Source organism: Numenius arquata, chromosome 9 (assembly GCF_964106895.1).
Source record: "Numenius arquata chromosome 9, bNumArq3.hap1.1, whole genome shotgun sequence".
Taxonomy (NCBI): domain Eukaryota; kingdom Metazoa; phylum Chordata; class Aves; order Charadriiformes; family Scolopacidae; genus Numenius; species Numenius arquata.
Window position 1 is genome coordinate 26,361,401 of NC_133584.1, and position 18,330 is coordinate 26,379,730.

Genomic DNA, 18,330 nt, shown 5'->3' on the forward strand with positions numbered 1-18,330 from the left:
CTTTCAGTTTAAAACTGTTACCCCTTGTCCTATCCCTACATGCCCTTGTAAAAAGTCCCTCTCCAGCTTTCTTGTAGGCCCCCTTCAGATACTGGAAAGCTGCTATAAGGTCTCCCCGGGGAGAGAGAGAGACTTCTTCCCTCTTCTCCAGGCTGAACAACCCCAACTCTCAGCCTGTCCTCACAGGGGAGGTGCTCCAGCCCTCTGAGCATCTTTGTGGCCTTCTCTGGACCTACTCACAACGTGACATCTTCTGCAGCAATACTGCTTTGAGATACTCCCTTGCATCCCCCTGCTCTGCAAGCCCTGTAGGTTTGCGGGACGGTCTCCTCCAGGCTTGGTGAGGAAAAAAAACTTCCCCCCCTGCCTTACTCCCACAGGTAACACACCGGTGTTGTCGTCCGGCCGACCGGTCCCTCTTCTGTCCGATGCTTCCCGGCGTGCGGCAGCTCTGAACTGTCCCGATAGTCACGGCCCTTGGAGTTCTGCATGTCCAGCACTGCCCGGCTCTTCGAGGGAAGGGGCGGCTTGTGGGGCTGTCCCTGGGTGCTTGGGCTGACTTCAGACCTCGATGGCTTGACTAGTTTTTTGAGCGGTGCCGAATTTTCTAAGGATGTTGTCACCTTCGGTTTGCCTTGAGTCTTTTCTCCCGGATTCTTTTCTTCAGACTGGCCGGAGCAAGTGTAGGACCGAAATCGCTGTGTGGGGACCAGGAAAGGTGGCGACGGTTGTTTGCCAGAGGTCTTGCTGTTCTCGGGCTCCTGTGACTTGGTGAGATGAAAGCTCTGCTCAGGCAGCGGTGGCTGCTCTTTTCGCGAGGCCTTGGGGTGGTCCTGCTCTTTCTTTGATGCCACCTTGCCCTTCGAGGCCATAGAGCCGTACAGCGGGTTCTCAAACATCTCAGGCTTTTGCTGTCCCTCCTCCTGAAGCAAAGGCTCTGCTGTGGTTTTCCCCAGTTCAGGTGGCCTACAGTCATCAAAGCAGTGTAAAAAGAGACTTGTAAAGAGCAGGCGAGAGATACCGACTGATTTAAAGAGAAAATGAATAGGAAACGAGCACGATAAAATCAAACTGACTGTGCAAAGGATAACAATTAAACTCGGGGGGAGAGAACAGAATTGTCTATTGTTTTTACTTTGTTTAATCATTATTAACATGACAGCAGAAAGCAGATATGCACGGTACTGTACAAACTCCCTGCTGGACTACAGCCATGTCAAAGTCATACTTGGCTTCTCCTTTAAACAGAAATAAGCTCCCGAGCCAAACTGTGCCGAGTGCTTTGACAGCTCTGCAACACGCACAAATCTGAATTAAAATATTAATAAGAATCTTCAGATCTGGCGGAGAGGACTGAAATGGCTGTCTGGCCAGTTAACGTAAGAGCTCACATCATACTGTAGCATTTTACAACTAGCTCAATCTCCTTTTGCTACCAGTGCCACACGGGAAGGGATAAAACTCTTTAATGCACCCAAATGCACAATATATAAGTAGTAGCTACACACTGTAGGGTGAGGCAATCATTGAATGGAGGCTCAGACTGGAATGACAGCACGGCTGTACTATGGGAACATGGGAGGTTTTGTGGGGTTTGTGTGACTGACTCGACCTGATTTGGCAAGGCTTTCATCTGGAGACCCGCCACGACACTGAAAAGATCAGCCACAATGTCACTGAACAGAGTGGAATAGGGGGGTGAGCGGCACGTGTTTTTTGGGTGCCTTCAAATGAGCTGTGTTCCTTCCTTCAGGTTGTTTTCTGGAAGTCCCTAAATGCAGGAGGAAACAGCCGAGAGCGTGCTGAAGCGCTGTCAGGTACCTCACAGACTGAGGCTCCGACTTGCAGCTCCGGCTTCTGCAAGTTCTGGCTTACAGAGTGCCACGTACATTTACCATTGAACTCCAGCCCAGGCTCTGAAAGCAGCTGTGGCTACGAAAAAGAGGTCTGTAACGAGGGCACTAATTGCCTACATGCACTGGGGAGGAGAAGCTTTACTGAATTGAGAAGGATGGGATATTTTCAGTTGCTGGATGGAAATACTGCATCGAGACTCATGATAGATGCAGCACATGGATGCTAACTTCTACAGCAAGCTGGGCATTCGTAGAGCAGCGTAAGCAGAAATTCAGCTAAAGTACTTCACACATGACACGTGAAGGAGCTATCTTTCCCATCCACTGGAAAGATCTATGCCACGCTCTTCCCTTTTCTTCTTTGTTACTACACTCAACTCTCTACTGGTGTCCTCCTCTTCTCTTGGTAGAGAATTAAACTTAAGCATATATTTCCTTTCACAGAAGTCTGAGAAACTACGAATGCTATCTTCTGAGTCTGCAATGTTTGCCCTTGTGACCTTCACTTATTGTTTTCTAATTCTAGAGATAAAAGACTGAAAGAACACGCTGCACCTTGAATTCTCCCTACAGATAATGAAACAGTGACTGGGCAGAATGGGAGGAGAGAGGGGACCGGCCCCTTTGAGTGCCGAACTCAAAGACTCACAGGTACTCTTGACTGCGACTACAAAGGCTTCTGCTTCCTGTAGGCTGGAGGGGTGGTTTTGGAGATAGAGGCGACAAGGAGGGTGACGTGGAGGATGACTGACTCTGTCCCAGGATGGGAGCAGCCTCTTTGGGCTGCTGCTCATAGCTCCAGAGAGAAGGTGGCTGGTCTGGTGAAGGTATCTGCTTCAGCTGGCTGGTTGCAGAGGGCTGCTGAGAGAAACCAGCCAGCCCCAGGTAGTTGGGGTTGCTGATGTCTGTGGGAGTGGAGCTGCTGGAAAGAAGAAATATTGTTAGAAAGATACATGCACAGATACATTTATTTTTTTTGTCCCCCTGCCAGCTACGAAGGAGTTAGTGCCCACTGACTCTTAGATTCCATACCACCTACTATTATTTTTTTTTTTGTCACAGTTGCTTCAGAATCAGGGAATAAGTGGGAGTCTTGTTAGTGCCTCCCTCCCCGGGGTCACTGGAGAGGAAGAAGCTGGGTCAGGGCCACCTCTGCCAACCCCAAATAGTTCCTCTGGCCCCAGCAGAGGCTTCAATTTCCAGGCTGCAGAGAGCATTCGGCTTCTGCAGCCACCTACAGGGGCTTTCACAGGTTTCTGGGCCCAGCAGAAACTGCTGCTTCCCGCCAGCAGTTCAGCAGGAAGGAGAGGCTGGAGTGAAAGGACAGCCTTACCCAGAAGTGCCCCGTGACTCTTGGGAAGGAAAAGAGAGGCAGTTTGAGCACAGCTCCCCACCCCGAGCCGGCAGAGGCAAAGCAGCAAGGTTACCGTAAGATATCCTCCTTTCCTGGGTTGTCTGGAGAAGAGGAAGCACTCCCCCAGTAGCGAGCAATGGCTGCTGCCTCTCTGGCCATCAGGTGAGTGGATTTTGACTTTCTGTTGGAAATAAAAGGGCCCTCTTTAAGTGTGGTGCAGGGACCCAGTCTGACTAACGCATTCTCAGCTTTTGAAGCTTTGGGCACAGAAGCATTGACCAGCAAAGCCACAAAGGCAGCTTCCCTGTGCTCACCGTGCCATTGATACTATATATGCTATTCATACTGCTCCCAGCTTTGCATTTATTGAGCCAACTAGTTTTCCGTAACTGACTTACCCACTTGCCCTTTACCTGTTAGTCTGATCCCAGTCTTTGCCAGGCTCCAAGTTGCTGCTGTTCTTTGGTTTCTGCCCAGCAATTTCATCACGTTCAATCTTGACAAAATCTGAAGGGAAGAAAAGGCATAAAAGAGTGTTTTGGCAGCTTCAGAGTCTAACTCCCTAAGTTTTCTGGGTTACTGCTTGTATTAAGGCATCTCTGTCTATCAGAATGACAGGGAGACAGTTTTTAAACAGTTGTTGCCATTATGTTTTCAACTGCCCACTAATCCATGTCGTGTTTTGTTGACATAGGAAAAAGTACGTATCTTGAAATACAAAGGTCATGATCCCCCAAACAGTCACATACAAGTCATTTAACCATTGACAATAATAGTAGTAAAAGTTGTGAGGCTGGTTTTGTACTCCGAAAGAGAACAACAGGGAGCAAGGTGAGAATAATCAAAGTTTGTGATCTCCTGGGTGAGAAACTGCTCCTAGAGAGCCTCACGTGCTCTTTGCAGATGTTCCTCAGGGTGACTGGACCAGGAAGAGCTTTAGTACCTCGTTATATATCCACTCCAAGTGGAAATAAGGTTATCATCATTCGATAAAATCAGTATCAGTGACAGACAGGGGGCTCTCTCAGTCTGCCGAATTTACTTGAACGATGAAAAAGAAAAACCCAATGGAATGGCTGTGTCTATCTGGAAGAGTACAGGTATACTCCTGAGTACTAACGATACTCACATCTCCTTGCAGTCAGCATCAAAAGCTCTTGCCTTTTGGGGACTAAAAGCACTGCAAGGATAATTTTCAATTTCTTGACAGTTATCAGAAATCTTTTGAGATACATATTCTCTAGAGCAAGCACTGCAGAGATGATCTCGTTCCTTACCATACAGTTTCTCTCTCTGTTTTCCTTGTGATGTTTGTAACTTGATTTCGCCTTGGAAGACCCCTGTTTTCTCACCATGGTGTGTCAGCACGGTATGGATAGGAACTAAGGATTCTGTTGCTTCTATTCGCAGGGCAATGCAGCCTTCCCCTGGAGGATGACAAGGAGACAATGAGCCTGGGACTGAGAAAAAAAAGCACCGAAATCTCTTTCTCCTGTCAGTCATCTACCATCACTATGCCGACAGGGCTGAGATTACTGGAGAGAACCTGCTTTGTATGACAGCAAGGAGCGTAGTATCTCTTGAGAAATCAGGGGCATTCATTTCACTTCTTCACGTACGTGTGAAGGATCTGGGCATTGGAGACACCTGCAGGTAACTACAGGGTTCTGAGTTTCCATTATTGGTAAGGAAAACATGAGCCCGTGACTGCCATTTCAGTTAATGGGATTTCAGCAAAGAGCCTTCTGTGGACAAGGACTGCAATCTCTGGCTGGTTAGAATTTGCAAGCAAAGCAGCACTGACGATGACTTCCGTAGCCAGGAGAAATGCATCAAGTAAGTGCCAGTGAAACAGGATTCTTATGTTCTGAATAAACCCATTCAAACAGACTGATTCCTGATTTAATTCCTGTAAAGTACTTTCTTTTTAAGCCATTCCTCTTTCAGGGCTGGTAAAGCTCACACAGATTGATGCTTCTACTTTGTATTCCTCTAATCATCATTACCTCACAAAATATTGCCCACAACGTATTTTGTATGTATTGAATTCTAAATCAGAAGTCAGAGCATCATAGATGTTCAGTCTATAAGAGCTACTTCTCTTCTCTCCCACTCTTTCAGTGGTTTGGAAAAATCTAAGTAGATTTTGACTCATCCAGAACTTTAGAGCTAAAGCACTTACCATAAGATTCATCACTGTCTGATGACTTAATGCTGATGAGGATGTGTTGATCCAGTAGGTATTCTGGGTCTGAAATAATTGGAGTCAGCTGCAAAGACAAGTTAACGTGGGTCAACACCACAGGTGGTCTACGTGAACACGGTTCCCCTCCATGCCTCAAATGAGCAAAACTCAGCTGGACAGACCCATGAGGGTGTCATGTTACCCCCAGGATCAGCCTCTTTGATGGTGTCTGGAGATCTGTGGTTGAAGGCTATATGCTTTTAGAGTGCCCCCACTCTGGGTCCTGGCACAGCAGACAGAATGCTACAAATCAAGCACTCACATTGGGCTGCACTATGTGTTTTTCCTACAGTGCAGACCGAAAATTGCTCTAGGAGCAAGCGATCTGGACTCTGACTACAGTCTGTTCCCCAAAATCTGTTTGGCTGTTGTTACAATCACTTATTATAGAGGTTTTTCCCAATCTCTCAGTGTAAGGCACTCTTTCCAAAGTCAGCAGCTCTTCCTTTGGGCTATTCAGAAGGGTTCTGACATGCATGTTTGCTCCAAATCCAAGAGCTCTGGTGGTTCTTCCAGTTCCCGCCACGCCAGGAAATGGAGAACAACTCCGATCTCAAGGATAGGACACTTGCCTTTGACACTGACATGCAGAACACTACTCCTGGCCATTGACGGTCTTTTTAATGCAGGTAAAAAAATACTTAGTCAACTTTTCTCAAAAATATCAAGAAAAAAACCTTTTGTCTCATAGGGTAAAGAAACTCCAGCACAGCTCTTTTATCTTCCATCTATAACTAAAAAGAAAGGGCCTGCTTAAAAGACTTGTCACTATAGTTATGTCCACTAAAAAGGTGAGAGAAAAGTCATGCTCTGGAGTGACATAATCAGACCAGCAAAATTCCTGATACAGAGGAAAGTTTATGGCAAGAAAGTCCTTTCCTGCTTATAACATGCTCTGTTAGCTTAAGCCCATTCTGCATTCTCACAGCGTCTTTTGAGTGTAAACAAGACCTCAACCATGTTCCTGAAAGTAACATTTATATCAGCAAAAGACAATGCTGCTTATGGGGTGCAAGAGCAAGGCTTCTCTTCCATGTGGATATGGAAACGTAAGTCCCAGTTTACCTTTGGAAGGGCATCAACGAACTTGACCACAAGCTCCCCTTCGTTCCCATCCTCATTCTCTCCTTCCTGGCTCTTCACAAAACCTGCAAAGTGATGAGAAAGGAGCTCACCAGAAGAACTTGGCTACAAATCCTTTTCAGGTGCTGGATCTCCAGAGGGCCTACAATTCTTTTCCCACTTGGGACACGAGTTCTAAAAGCATCGAGAAGCTTAAAGTCTGAGCTTTGGGTGAATGTTTACACGGTAAACTTACAAGTCGTTTTACTGGAGCATTGTTAAACGGTTTTATTTTACAGTTAAACTTGGCACTGAAAAGCTCAGTGCATACATGGACTGGAGGATAAGAACATGACAGCTCTTCCTACGCCACTCAAGATAGCACACTTTTGAAATTCTAATTTAAGATTCGTAATACACCGTTTCCATAGAAATCTATGCAAATTTTGATGCAGCCAAAAAATAATCTTTTATGGAACTGTCTTTGACACAGCGCTCTGACATGCGATAATGCGATGAAGCACAGACCGCAGGCACGCTGTCCCACTTACGGGAGTGGTCCTGTGATGGGGAGTCGCTTAAAAAAAGCCGCAGCAAGGGCTGGCGTTACATAAACTGCCGAAACTCAGCCCCGCAGCACCGGGACGGAGAGCGAAACCGGCAGTGCCGCTGGGTACACAGTCCCATTTACAGAACCAAATCACTGCCTTTCACTTTAAGTTGATCCTCTGACTTACTCTTCTCAAACTAGGGTGATTAAATTATTTTTGTTAGCATAATGCAGATGCTTTATTTTGAAAGCACCTCATCACTTGTAGCTGGCACGATTAGGAATTTAATCAATCAATCAATCATTTGCTAAGTATAGATTTTTCTGTGTGATAACACACGTTTCTCTTCAAGAAAGAGAGGACCGGGTTGCCAAACAAGATGGAAGAAACAGTGGAAGGCGACGTGTCTAAGCAAGGATTACAGCTGAAGGGCTGTGGGGTTGGGATTGTACTGCTGACAGCATAGGATGGCTTGTAAACTACAACAACTCTAGGACATCCCTGTTTTGTGCTGGAACAAGCCATCTACACAGCTGTTTATTCAGATCAAAGCAAGAGGAAGGGGAACTAATCCAAACAAGCAGGAAACTTGGACAGAAAGAATAAAGGTGGGCAAACCCATACTTTCTAAGCAGCTAGAGTGAAACTCGATGTAGAACTTGGTCTGGGACTTGGTCTTCAGAGTAGCGTAGCAGTGCAGGAACTCGATCTCCCCTTGGGAGTCCGTGTACTTGGAGTCTAGGAAAGAGGGAGGGGAAGATAATGGCATTTTCAGCAGGAGATAACGAGAGGGCATTTTTGAGTGGACTCTTTAAGAATCAGCTTTATCTTTCAATCTCTCTTTTTCTCTTTCAAGAGGCGACTCTACCCCTCTACTCTGCTCTTCTGAGACCCCACCTGGAGTACTGTGTCCAGGTCTGGAGTCCTCAACACAGGAAGGACATGGACCTCTTGGAACGGGAGACTACAGGAGAGATGGGGAGGGACTCTTTATCAGGGAGTGTAGTGATAGGATGAGGGGTAATGGTTTTAAATTGAAAGAGGGGAGATTTAGACTAGATACTAGAAAGAAATTCTTCCCTGTGAGGGTGGTGAGACACTGGCCCAGGTTGCCCAGAGAAGCTGTGGATGCCTCATCCCTGGAAGTGTTTAAGGCCAGGCTGGATGGGGCTTTGAGCAACCTGGTCTGATGGGAGGTGCTCCTGCCCAGGGCAGGGGGGTTGGAACTCGATGATCTTTAAGGTCCCTTCCAACTCTAACCATTCTATGATTCTAACATATACTGCATTTCAATCCAAAGGTGAAGACAGCACACTCGCACCCAGCCCGACTAACCATTCTTGGAAACAAACTGTGAGGTGACTCCCACTTCAAAGGTGGCAAAGACAGGGCTGTGGTCACTTGTCATGATGTCGGTGGTGCAGCCTGCCAACGAAAAAGGGAGGAGAGTTACTGCCCTGCGTTCCTGCCCAGCTCCAGTGAGATTTTGCTGCCACAGAAATATTACTCAGTAATTTTCCAGAAAACATAACTGTCGCTGTGGTAACTGTCTCTAGTCAAAGGTGTTTCTACATAATCTCATGTTAGGATATAGGAATGTGACTCTTTTGTCAAAATACATAAAGATTTGGTTAACGGACATGACTTTACTGTATCATTTTGCAAGCGACTGTCGGTGCTAGATTCCCCCAGTGCGAAAAGCCTTTGCAGGATTCCTGGTTGCCTCTGCAACATGTACAGCTAATTAAAGCCCTAAGATGGCAGGAAATCACACAAGAATACACTGGCACTACTTCGGTGCCACAGAACAACTCATGGCCCAAGATTAACAATAAATGAGTGAGGTCTTGACTTGACCTAAGCACACATCAAGTTCCAGCAAGCCCTGTCCACTGAAAAGAACACTGTATAAAGCCAGATGCCAGACTTTCTAGGGGTGCTTATTTGACCCCACACCTCACCATCATAGGCTCTGTGATCAGACCAGTCCACCTTATCCCCCAAGAGACTTCTACAGCCCTCTTCTCAATCCTATGCATAGCAAACCATCAACATTACACTCAGGTGCTTGGTCCTATACAGTCTATGAAATTTCAGAAACTAGTATCTCAGTCTTTTTTTAAACACATCTTGTGTTTAGAGAGGCTTCCTCTCTTCCCTGCACTGCACTTTTGTGGTGCTTCTCAGCAAGAAAGGAACAGGCTCTTGGTACCACACAGTCCTTCTGGATATATGGTTTGATGGAAGAGAGGTGTTTGCAGCTCTGGACTGTGTACATAGGGTCTGCCCTGCTGGCACCATCAAGCAAGGAGCTCCTGGTGGCAACTGCACAGGCAAAGTGGTGGTTGTTGCCAAGAAATAACTGGTGTAAAGTGATCCTACAGCGTGGCTTAAAGCTGGGCAGCTGCAGCCGAGTCCTGTTCTGCATATAAAAGAATAAGATAATTAATTCCCAACCTTGTAGGGTTACAGGCAGAGAGGTTTGGCTCCATTCTGCCTGGTTTAACATCAGGTCCCTCTATGCTGAGTGCCTGGCAGTGCAGGGAGATCCTACAGACTCTGCTCTGAATCATTTCCGTTTCAGACTGATTGCTTTGCTATCTACAATCTGTTATCTACCCACCATAGGACTGACACACAACGTGCACCATGGGGTATGATTTCCAGAGCACTCGATCACACCAGGATGGCAAATTGTACTTCATCTGCAAACCAAAGGAGAACTGATGTCAAGAAGAAGGGAAAGGACCGGTTTACAAAAGAACAGGAAATTCACTTGCCCAAGCACCATATATTTGTGTCAAATGTCTTTGTTTGTATTGACTCCTTTTAAAACGCTACAAAAGCAGAAAATGCAGAGATTGGTATAAGTCACTTTGTTCTGCAGGGGTTACTTTCCCTGCTCTGCCATATATTTCTGAGGGGAAATCAAGTTTTCACCTACCCCTGTAGCTTTTTGCTTGGTGTAAGCATACTTCTCCCGGGTGCCTCTTTCAAAACGGTAGGTTGGAGCAAAAGTAATCTCTTCTTCCTCTAAAACAGAGAGATAGTTTTGTTACAGCCTGGCCCATGAAGAATCCTCGTCTGGGCAAGACAGATACCACTCTGTACACCCTGCCCCACATCAAGTCTGGCAGAGAAAGTTGCTGGAAATGGGAGAGGAACCTGCCAACAAACTCGGAATCTTACCAAACTGCAGAAACACCTTTTGGTCCTTTCTCTCTATGAGAAGCTGGTCAAAAGCCAGCAGCTCCGGATACTGCTGCTGCCTGATCTTCTGGATAATATTCTCTGCTTCCTGCCAACAGGGAAACAGCAGAGGCTGCAGATGATGCAAAACCTTCTTATAAATACTCCCTTCACTTGGTGAGCCAGCAAGAGCTTCTGAACTGTTTCCCAGAGCTGCACCCCCTGCCACTTCCCCACCTTTCCCTTTACTGAAAGGCCCCACTCTTTGCTGCATGGCTGAACGTTTGTTTATCGAAACAGGCACCAAAATGCCCACACATCCCCTACACAAGCATACACACACACACAACCAGATGCACATCAACACCAGCCTTGCTGTTGTCTCCCGCCTACTGAAACCTATCCAGTAATTTATTAGGGTTTGCCTGTTTCTGAAGGCCTGTTCTGAGCCATTAAAAGCCAACCAAATAGAGCAGAAAGACAATCTCTGGATCAAGCTGTTCGGGGACAGATGCTTGCTCACAGTGGGAAGGGGAGTTGGGAGGTTTCGGGGGGGAAGCAATGCCGCCTGGAGCAGCGAAGCATGCCAGACGGTGTTCCTGGCATGCCCTTGGTCCACTAATCCTTGGAGAGGGCACAGGGGATTTCCTTACTCTCCCTCAACTGGTGTCACGCTCGTGCCCTGGGAATCCCTTCTGCCTCCCCTCTTTCTGCCATCCTGCCCTAGATTAGGAAAAGACAGCGCTTCTATAGCAACGCAGTATTCCGTCTCTCCGGGGATTCACGCAGAGTCCCGCACCGTCGGGGGCTGTTCCACGCGGTAGTTCAAGTCTCCCAGCCAGAAAAGATGAGTAAAACGATGAGTGATGTTAAACGGACTCAGTTTCTTATCTCCCAGCGTCAGGAAGCGCAGGATGCTCGTGTAGTTCTGGTTGCGTCTGTCAAGAGAAGAAACATCTGCCTGACGTACTAAATTGCCATGCCATTTCTGAATGCCTGGGCTGGCAGAGAGCGCCGCTTTGCCAGGCAGGAGCTGATCTGGCTCGGCATCTGGAGAAGAGCAGATCACAAGCCAACAAGTCGCCACCCCCGCCTCGCACGACGAGCAGACAGGCCCAGGTGACGTGCTCGGTGTCTCCCAGTGAGCCCACCTCCTTCACGCCTGCCCTGAGGAAGGGGCAGTGGCATTTACAGCAGCTCTGGGCTGCTCTACCTCGGCTGTCAGACTGTTTCCACCTGACTCGAAAGGCTGGAAAGCTGTCCTAAAGCTACTTTTGTTCCCTCCTGGGGCTGTGCTTTTCTGAGCTGCGATGTCCTAGAAACCCAGCATTCGACTGTTGCCTTCAGATTTTAGCAGCAAACACATAACTAGATTTTGGCAGCCATTCCAGGCCCTGGGGAACCTTTCCATAGAAATCCATCAGTGGCAAAGACCCTGTGCAGAAATCCCACACCATCTGTTTTCTGGGTCCTGGACCGGGAAAGATGGCAACGCCAACCTCTTCATTTCAAGTCCTCAAAATCACTCCTTCAAACCACTCCAGCTCCTCCCAGCGTGGGCACAGATCTCCCACCGATGTTGGGATCTTTGCCTTCCAGTCCTGTGCTGCACAGAACCTGCCTGGACCACGGAAACTCATTTCACAGCTGGGTTTAGAGAATGAGCCACCCTGGAGATATTTCTGTGCTCCACGCCTCCCTCTCGCTGCTCCTGACAGCATGCTCTGCCTTGCAGGACCTCTCAACTGGACCTTCCTTCTGAATGTGGCCCAGAGAACTTCACCCTGGGTCAACATGCCTTTCTGGGAGGGGAGGATGTATCTTACCTGTGTTTCTTTTCGCTTCCTGAAGTCAAATGGCTGTTAACAAACCCAAAGGAAGTTCCATTGAACATGAATGAAACTCCCACTGCTCCTTTATTACCTGGAAAAAGATAAGCCAAAAATGTCAAGAAATCAATCCACCTCCAGGCTGAGTCTAGCAAAGAGCACCTTGCACATCTTAAGTGAAGTGGAGGATTGAGAAAAGAAATAAGTTAACTTAATCAGTACAGAAAGGATTAGTACATACAGCACAGATTGTGGTAACAAATTTTCTAAGGATGCTAAAAAAAATCAGTTGAAGGGAAAGAAGTGCAATTTCCTTGTGAAACCCAAGAAAGAGCAACCCAATAGCCAGTCAAAGGTGTTTGCTGGGGATATAAATATATATATATACGTGCTAAGTATACACACAAATAGATTTCCTCTCTTACAGGGTAAGATATAATCAGTGTGAGTGGGATATAACTTTAGTAACACTAGTGTCACATAAATGTAGTCAAAGGAGTCTTGGTGAGAAAGAGCTGTTCCATTTCAAGGACAGTATTAGCCCAGACTGAACCGATCTCAGCCCCGTGGACAAGACCAGGTCTGTTCCTCACCCAGGGTGTTTGCGATGCCCGTCTTCACGTTGTCTGTGCAGATGTGGCTGATGCGGTTTTCATGCTCTGGCTTGGCCAGCACCACAATCCTGATGTTCCAGAGGGTGTGGATTGCAATCTGCAGGGAGGGGAAGGTTAGAGGTTATAGTTCTGCACGTACCTGCAGAGCTGCACTGTAGCTGCGGCCTCCCTGGCCCCTTCTGTAGTACTTCTCCTACACAAACGTTCTTCTGTGCTCAGGATCTGCTTTCAAGTCATTTTAATCAAAGGTGGGAGGAAGGACCTAGCTATTTTCTAGTGCTATTCTCTAGTTCATCATTGGATTGCCTTGCTTACACAAAATACAGTTTCCCAAGCACCATGAGAGAGTCATAAGTCCTGCTCTCCTGTGGCCTTCCAGATATGCTTAGCTTTGCTTCTTGACATCACTGAAACTCAGGAATGTCCAAACCTGCTCTTAATAAGGTTCAGTTTCTTTCATGATTGTGCCTGTGTGCTGTTACAGCCTATTTTGAAAGTGCAGTAGCCTGGGGTGAGATCTAGGCTACATCTGACTCAGAAAGTTTCACAGTCTCCTCCTTGATGAAGGTCAAAATATCACCACCACTTGACTCAGGTGCTCAGCATCTGCTCCTCACTCCCAGGCTGGCAGGGTCCCTGCTGTGGCAGTGGCGGGGGGTCCCTGTCCATACCAATATGCCCATCTGGCCAGCTCCAGGAGAGGATCTCATGGAGTCCACAGACAGACACAGTTCAGTCTCCCTCATCCAAATGCAATGACAGTAAAGGGAGGGAAGGGGAGAGGTGTAGCCAAGATGCCACTTATTCCTCTCTCTCTTTTATTTGCACATGTACTCTCCTGATATACCTGAGTTACGAGCATAGCTGGAATAACCCCTCACCACTTTGAAGCTGATACTGGTGATTTCCTGCAGGGATTGCCTCAGGGTCTCCAGCCATTCCTTCTCCCCTTGGGGATCCTCCTGGGTGCCAATCACATAGATGTCATGAGGAATGTAGTCAGCAGTGTCGTCACGGGTCTTCCCCTGCCCCTTGGAGAGAAACCAGGAGGTGATCTTCTTTGGGGGCGGTGCAGCACCTTTTATTAACAAACCAAACACCAAAGTGAGTCAGAGCACGTTCTGTCAAACCCAGGATACAGACAGCCCATGGGGACAGAAGTAACAGGCTTAACATTCACCCTGTCCTGTATCAGTTTTGTATCAGCCAGGGCTCACTACTCTAAGATGACAAAGATGTTAATCCCACCTGATTCACCCATGAAGAAGTGACCCTGCTTTGACCACCCTTCTCTGTGTTGTTAGCTTGCCAAGGCCGAGGCCAGCCAAGTGTAAAGGGAACAGTACTCCTGGCCTGCCATCGCCTTTAACCTTACCCCTGAAGTATGACAGAGCACAGCTTACAGCAGCTGTAAGGAACCAGGCTTTTCTCCCAAAATGTGAAAAATAACTTAAAACTCCACTGTCCTCAGCTACACCCTCTCCTCTTCTCTAAATATCGCAGACACCCAGCTCTCTTCCCAGGCTGGACACTAGTCCCTAGTCAGGTCCAGCTGACGAGCAGTTATTGGAATTGCTCCTGCCCTTTCTACAAGGTAGAGGACAGGGTACACTGCAGCACCAGCTTTGTGCCAGCCACAATTCCCTGTCGTTGGAGAAGTCCTTTGGTACCCATCAGGGCCAACTTTATGGTCCTTTGACTGGAACCATGAAAAAGTGTCAAACCGGATGAAAGAACAGGCCTAGAGATCAGCTCTTCCCCTGTCCCAGTAGAAGACAACCCTGGTGCACAGATCTGCTGCAGAACAATCACAGTTTGTTCTGGAGCTCATCATGGCAGGTGAGCACACGTTTTGGCAAGTGCCTGAAGGAACGCCCACGTCAGAAGGGAGCCCATACCCATATTCCAGGTCCCAATGAAGATGGTGATCATATCAGGCTCTGGTTGCTCCGAGTGTTTATTCTTCATCTGCTGCAGAAGTTGGCAGAACCCTTCTCTCTTCTAGACAGGGAGGAGCAGAGACAATTAATGAGATGCTTAACTCTTCCAACACAACCTCTTGAAAAACGAGCTGAACCAGGAAACTCCCAGCACACTTGAAGGGCAGATTAGCTCTCCTATATCCTGAAACCTTGGAAGAGGCTGTCTTTGCTGTGGTACTTTCTTAGCCACTTAAGCTTATGCATTACTTTAGCAAGTGCTGAGCTGGTCAGAAGAAAGCCTAGACTTCCTCTTGTTTGTCTACATGAGCGTTTTTGCAGCTACCCTGACACAACTCCTTGCCTCCTCACACAGTACACTTCATTTTCTGGATGTTTCCAGAACAAAGGAGAAATTTCATTTTTTGCAAAGCCAACCACTGTCCTTCAACAGTTCCTCTTTCTGCCACAGAATGCCCCTTTTACCACTCCCACCCACCTACCTGCTGCAGGCTGGCAGGAAGGAAACATTGTGTGTGTACCTTGGAATCAGAAAAAACATATTCCTTCCGCTGCGTTTTTTCTTTTTCTGTTTCCAGCACAATGACCAGTTTGTTCGGGACCTTCTGGGACTTGATAAGCTGCAAGACTAAACACAGACTGGGTGTCAGGACCTGCAGTCCCTGCAACTAGAATCCCACCAAAGCTAACAGGACCTTGCTCGCAGGCTCAGGGCTTACATGGTCTTTAATGTCTGAGGCTCATTTTTCCCCGCATAACTACATTTTAATGTTGCTTAATCCTGTTGCCTGTAGGAATAGATGAAGAGGACCCCCAAAACTCATTCTGCCTGGAGCTCTTGTGTCCACACCAAGCCCAGCAGTCTGAAGTGAAGCCTTGGCTTCCTGCAGGCAATCCCTCTGTACCCTGAGCCAGCCTACGGATATTCCTTCCCCATCTGTGAAAGAGGAGGTAAAACCTCTTTTGGCGGTAAAGGCGATTCCTCCCCATCTAAAATAGCAGCGAAGCAATTATGAACACCAGCTGGAGAAAGCCATATATGAAAGCTAATCTTTTCAATCACTGCCAGCAACAGGTTGATTTTCTAGCAGGAGAGAGCCCAAGGGCATCCTTTACTCTCTGATAAATCCTACCCTCTTCGGCTCAATCTCAGTGAGCTGCCTGTCCAGAAACATAACAGAAAAAAAAGGAATTTGTTTGAATTGGGCCTTCACAGACCAAACTGGCATTGATCATCAGTAGAGATATTGATTCACATACCAAAAAAAAAAAAAAAAATCAAGGGGAAATTAACTGAAAAATGTTACTGAAACTGAGTTATCTGGCTTTTTACCATCAAAAATCATCTCAGAAGTCAATATGTTCCTGCAGAATGTTTTTTTTCAAGTGACAATGCTTTTCAGTAGAAAATGGGTCTATTACAACCAGCTTTATGGGGAATCTTCTACCAAAACCTGCTCCCGCGTAGTCCTGTTACCACTGTCTTCATTTAGAGCAGAAGGCCAAGTCTAAAACTATCTGTGAAAGTTGGTTACCCCAGCGACGACTTCCTGCTCTCTGCTTTGGGGACAGGCAGTCTAGACCCACCAGAGCCTTGCATAACACCTAGGACCTAGCAGAAACACCTGCACCCTGGGCCAAACCTGGCCCTCAGTGGGGCCAAAGGGAACCCCTCCCCATCGTCCAAGGTCAGCATTTGTGACCTTAAGCATCTTACTTTTCTTGTGGGTATAAAACTTGTCTTCTGGGCCATCCTTGGCTCTCTTGATAATCAGTTTTCCCATTTCCACATCAACCTTGAGATGTATTTTTGAGAAGATTCCTAGGGAGTCAGCTTTCACCTATTGGCAAACAGAGAGATTTTTCATGAGCGATCTTCTGCACTTCAGTCATGTGTACCACAAATGCAAGGCTTGCCTGAATTCACGGACACATATCGTCATTGTGCCAATCACACCAGACGTCTCTTAAGCATTTCCATGGTGCTAAACAGCATCCAGGAATAGCTGCTATCTATGTGGCAGCACAGCAAAGTTCCCAGGAACCGAGATACCGACACAAATGACCGTCCTGCTGCATTTCTGTCCTTCCACATTGTGATCAGCCTTCTTAAAGAAAGTATATTTACCTCAAAAATGACAGGGGGGATAAGGGAGCGGCGGTGTGTTGAATCAGGACCTTCAATCAACAGCGTTTTCACCTGTAAAAGAATTTGCGTGTACCAAGTTGCATTTTGTGGTTCTGCACTACATTGAGAGCAATTAAATCAGAGCAAGGAAATTTTACTGTAGCTGAAGATTGCACTGATGATGAACAAGAAGCATAACTCGAGGCAAAAGATGACAGAAAGGTAATATAAAATAGCTTCAAAACTCTACCTTTTCTTCAATGGAAGACAGCAAAGAGATCAGCTGATTGAGTTTTGATACGATATTGACTGGACTAGCTTCACCGATCATCTGATAACCGCAGCGCAGAAACAAAAAGAGAGAGAGAGAGATATGCCTGGTTAGCAAACCCACAGCCTGGAAGTGCAGCAGCCTTGCCCCGGGAACACCTCGGACACAGAGCAAGGAGCGGAACTTGTGCCTCTGCTCCTCCAACCCGTGACAGGCAGCACAAGAGCACAGAGTCTGGCCGGACATGCAGAAGTATGGGACAGGTGGGAGGACAAATTTGCAAACCTTGTCCACGGGTTAGAGGCAGCTGGGCAGGCAAGGGAGTCAGCTTGCTGCTGGGGGACAGGTTTCCATAACCAGGTCTGGGGGCCCAACATACAGAAGTTCTGGGGTTTTGGTTCTCTGGGCTACTGGCAGGGAGAGGAAGGTCACAGGACTTCAGTGGGCTGGGGGAAGGAAGGATTTGGCAGTGGAACATCCTGGAGTGAAGTTTATGGAAAGAGAAATGTGCAGTCCCAGCCTGCAGGCTGGGGGGAGGATGGGGAGGTGGAGCCCTCAGGCAGTTTGCTGCACTTTCTCCTGGGGCAGGAAGGGAGAGCAGGCAGAGGGGACTGTGGGATAAGCGAAACTGTGGGGATATAACTCACTGTGTGCCCTCTGCACTGCAGCCAGAAAGGGGCTAGAGAGAACAGAAGTGGTAACTGATCACCTGAATCCCACCGGTCACTGCTGTGCGACCAGAACCCTTCCCTCCCCCTGTGCTGATAGCCACCCGCTCTCTTCACTCTTCTCCTCTTCCCACCTTCCCGCTGACTCACTTGTGAGCGCTGATGGATGCCGGGGTGCAGCTGCTGCTCAAACACCTTCTGGATGGATTCCAGAGATGGGAGGGTCCTTGAGGCTTCACTGGGAACAGAGACACAGCAGAGGTCTAAGGCTGCAGTCGGGTCCCTGGGCAGGTTAGCACTTGGTTGCTCTGGACAAAGCTACCCAGCAGAGACTAAGGGCACACATTCATAGAACCATAGAGTTGTCTGGGTTGGAAGGGACCTTTAAGATCATCTAGTCCAACCATCAACCCAACTCTGATAAAAACCATCACTGAACCATGTCACTAAGCACCATGTCAACCCGTCTTCTAAATACCTCCAGGGATGTTGCCTCAACCGCTTCCCTGGGCAGCCCATTCCAAGGCTTAATAACCCTTTCCGTGTAAAAATTTTTCCTAATATCCAATCTGAACCTCCCCTGGCGCAACTTGAGGCCCTTTCCTCTTGTCCTATCGCCTGTG

The 18,330-nt window shown here is 47.5% G+C and overlaps 1 protein-coding gene across 1 annotated transcript in view; it reads right to left on the reverse strand.

Annotated features, from left to right (window-relative positions):
• Positions 1-368: 368 nt before the first annotated feature.
• Positions 369-18,330, reverse strand: part of INPP5D (inositol polyphosphate-5-phosphatase D) — a 53,807-nt gene continuing 35,845 nt past the window's right edge. The window contains exons 6-27 of the mRNA XM_074153106.1: positions 17,858-17,945; positions 17,019-17,099; positions 16,769-16,840; positions 16,358-16,481; positions 15,162-15,268; positions 14,599-14,701; positions 13,582-13,778; positions 12,680-12,797; positions 12,084-12,180; positions 11,057-11,195; positions 10,258-10,366; positions 10,013-10,101; positions 9,692-9,773; positions 8,404-8,493; positions 7,693-7,806; positions 6,521-6,603; positions 5,393-5,480; positions 4,488-4,637; positions 3,624-3,717; positions 3,284-3,391; positions 2,506-2,775; positions 369-966 (exon numbers count right to left, since the gene is read on the reverse strand). Coding sequence (XP_074009207.1) covers positions 369-966; positions 2,506-2,775; positions 3,284-3,391; positions 3,624-3,717; positions 4,488-4,637; positions 5,393-5,480; positions 6,521-6,603; positions 7,693-7,806; positions 8,404-8,493; positions 9,692-9,773; positions 10,013-10,101; positions 10,258-10,366; positions 11,057-11,195; positions 12,084-12,180; positions 12,680-12,797; positions 13,582-13,778; positions 14,599-14,701; positions 15,162-15,268; positions 16,358-16,481; positions 16,769-16,840; positions 17,019-17,099; positions 17,858-17,945 — 3,001 coding nt within the window. The remainder of the gene's footprint in view (positions 967-2,505; positions 2,776-3,283; positions 3,392-3,623; positions 3,718-4,487; positions 4,638-5,392; positions 5,481-6,520; positions 6,604-7,692; positions 7,807-8,403; positions 8,494-9,691; positions 9,774-10,012; positions 10,102-10,257; positions 10,367-11,056; positions 11,196-12,083; positions 12,181-12,679; positions 12,798-13,581; positions 13,779-14,598; positions 14,702-15,161; positions 15,269-16,357; positions 16,482-16,768; positions 16,841-17,018; positions 17,100-17,857; positions 17,946-18,330) is intronic.